Here is a 2428-nt window from a genome sequence, read left to right on the forward strand (position 1 = left end):
AGAGAGAGAGAGAGAGAGAGAGAGAGAGAGAGAGAGAGAGAGAGAGAGAGAGAGAGAGAGAAGGTGGGAGGTGTACGAATGAAGAGATGGCTCTCTGGGAAACAGCACATGGTGCTCCTTACAGGGTACCTGGGTTGGGTTCCCAGCACCCATGTGGTGGCCCACAATTGATTCTAACTCCATTTCTATGGGATCTAGCATCATCTTCTGGTTTTTAGGAGCACCAGGCACACTTGAAGTGTACTTTCACACAGGCAGGCTAAATCCTCAGGCAAATAAAATAAAAATGAGCCTTAAGAGACAGAGATGCAGACCAGTGGTAGAGTACGTGAAGGAAGCACAAAGGTCTCAGATCCAATCCTGACGACCACGCAAACAAACAGAGGATGTGAAGTGTGGAAGAGACCAGAGTCCTGTCGGGATTGTTCCCAGTACAGCAGAGGACGGACTAAGAGAGCTATCCAAATCCAAATGTGGGAGTTTGTTTTTCTTTTCTGGACCCGTGTACTGGGTGTGTACTTGGTGTGAAGCACTATGCCTTCTCTACCCATAAACATCTCAATGCTACAGAGACTCTGGGGGGGGGGTAGGGGCGGTCCTCACTGCTCCCCTTGCTAGAGAAGTCCAAGGGAACTTTCTGGGCTTTGGGTGGTTTCTCTCGTCTTGACCTTGTCTAGATAACGCATTGTCTTCCCTGAAGGCATACTCTCGGGGTTATGGGCAAAACTTACATTTGAGTTACAAAAATGAATAACTTACAAGCAGAGGCCAGTGGATACAGGCCATCGTGTCTTGAAGGGTTACCAAATAGATGATGATGAAAAATAGGACGATGCAGGTTTCCTGAATCATGATGACTACAAACAGCTCCCGGGCGCCGCCAATGATTAAAAAAAACACGGATGCTGCTGTAATACACTGCCAGGAGAGAAGGGGTTTGTTCAATGCGGGTAGCTGCTTTCCAGGAGCACATATTCATGGGCAGCACTTGTTACATTTAATTTTATGATACTGCAATAGTCTCTTATTTAAAATGTGTGTTTGCGCGTACATGTGTGTGTGCATGGGTACGGTCCTGTGTACATGTTTATGTGTGAGGCCATGGGTATGCATGTAATAGCAGAGGTCAGCCTCAGTATCGGGCATCACTTGCCACCTTGTTTGGCACAGGGCCTCTTGCTGTTCCTGACATGCCTGCTACCTACTCTGGGATAGCTGGGCCACACACCTCAAGGCTCCTCTCCTGTCTCTGCTTCCCATCTTACTGCAGGAAAGCTGGGATTACACACACACTGCACCTCACCTCATCCAGCTTCTCGGTGGCTTCTGAGGGTCTGGACTTGTGGGTCAGGCCTTGCACCAAACACTTGTCTGCAGAGCCATCTTTCCAACACCTGCTTGTACCGTTTCCCATGAGTGTTTTGGTTTCAATATTGTTTTAAGTTAATTACTTATGGTACTGGGGATTGAGCTCAGAGCCTGGCATATGCAAGTAAACACTGTACTCCTAGTTGGCAATTTTCGACCTTTAATTAAATAATTAATTTTTCAGTGCTAGGGATCAAGCGCAGGGCCTTCATCATACTAGGCGAGCCAATCTAGTTCTGAGCTACATTCCCAGTCTTACTTAAAAGCATTTTTTTGTAAATTAAATAATATATGCAAATGTTAAGACATATGCAAATAATAAGGATTGAACACAGAACAGTAGTTGCTTTCTCAAGGATTTCTCTGTATAGCCCTGGCTGTCCTCAGATTCCCTTTGTAGACCAGGCTGGCCTGGATCTCACAGATATCCCCTACCTGTGCCTCCCAAGTGCTGGGATTAAAGGCAGACACCACCATGATCACTGGCCAAAGAAGTTCTTATACTTCTTTCTTCTTCTCTATCCACACCTAGTTCTTCTATTTTTATAGGATCTCCTTATGCAGCCCTGGCTGGCATGACATTCACTCTTACAAGCTGGCCTCAAATTCACAGAGATCTGCCTGCCTTTGCCTCCTAGGGTCTGGGATTAGAGGTGAGTGCCACCATGCCTTGCTGGTCTGTCTCCTGAGGAGAGGTCACAATTACTGGACTGTATTTCTAGAAGGAAATCCAAGTGTCTCTTGGTAAATATAGAAGTAGAGAGATGTGAGGTAGAACCCCAGTTTTCTTTCTGTCCAAACAGCTCATTATCCCAATCTGTCTCTGGGAGATGCTTGGATTTCACCTACTGGACAAAAGAAAAAAAATGCCATCTTTGTAATCTACTAAATTCTCAGATGTATTTTGTCATCTACTAAATTCTCAGATGTATTTGTATCTCTTTCCTCGCTATTCTCTGATTGCATTTTTAGTTTTAAAGTACTTTTCTTTTAAAAATGTTCTCTCTCTCTCTCTCTCTCTCTCTCTCTCTCTCTCTCTCTCTCTCTCTCTGTGTGTGTG

The 2428-nt window shown here is 45.2% G+C and overlaps 1 protein-coding gene across 1 annotated transcript in view; it reads right to left on the reverse strand.

Moving 5' to 3' along the window:
* The window catches only part of LOC110337817, a 16814-nt gene that overhangs the window by 11167 nt on the left and 3219 nt on the right, over positions 1 to 2428 (reverse strand). The window contains exon 2 of the mRNA XM_021220852.1: positions 760 to 918. Coding sequence (XP_021076511.1) covers positions 760 to 918 — 159 coding nt within the window. The remainder of the gene's footprint in view (positions 1 to 759; positions 919 to 2428) is intronic.

This window comes from Mus pahari, chromosome 20, assembly GCF_900095145.1.
Source record: "Mus pahari chromosome 20, PAHARI_EIJ_v1.1, whole genome shotgun sequence".
Classification (NCBI taxonomy): Eukaryota; Metazoa; Chordata; class Mammalia; order Rodentia; family Muridae; genus Mus; species Mus pahari.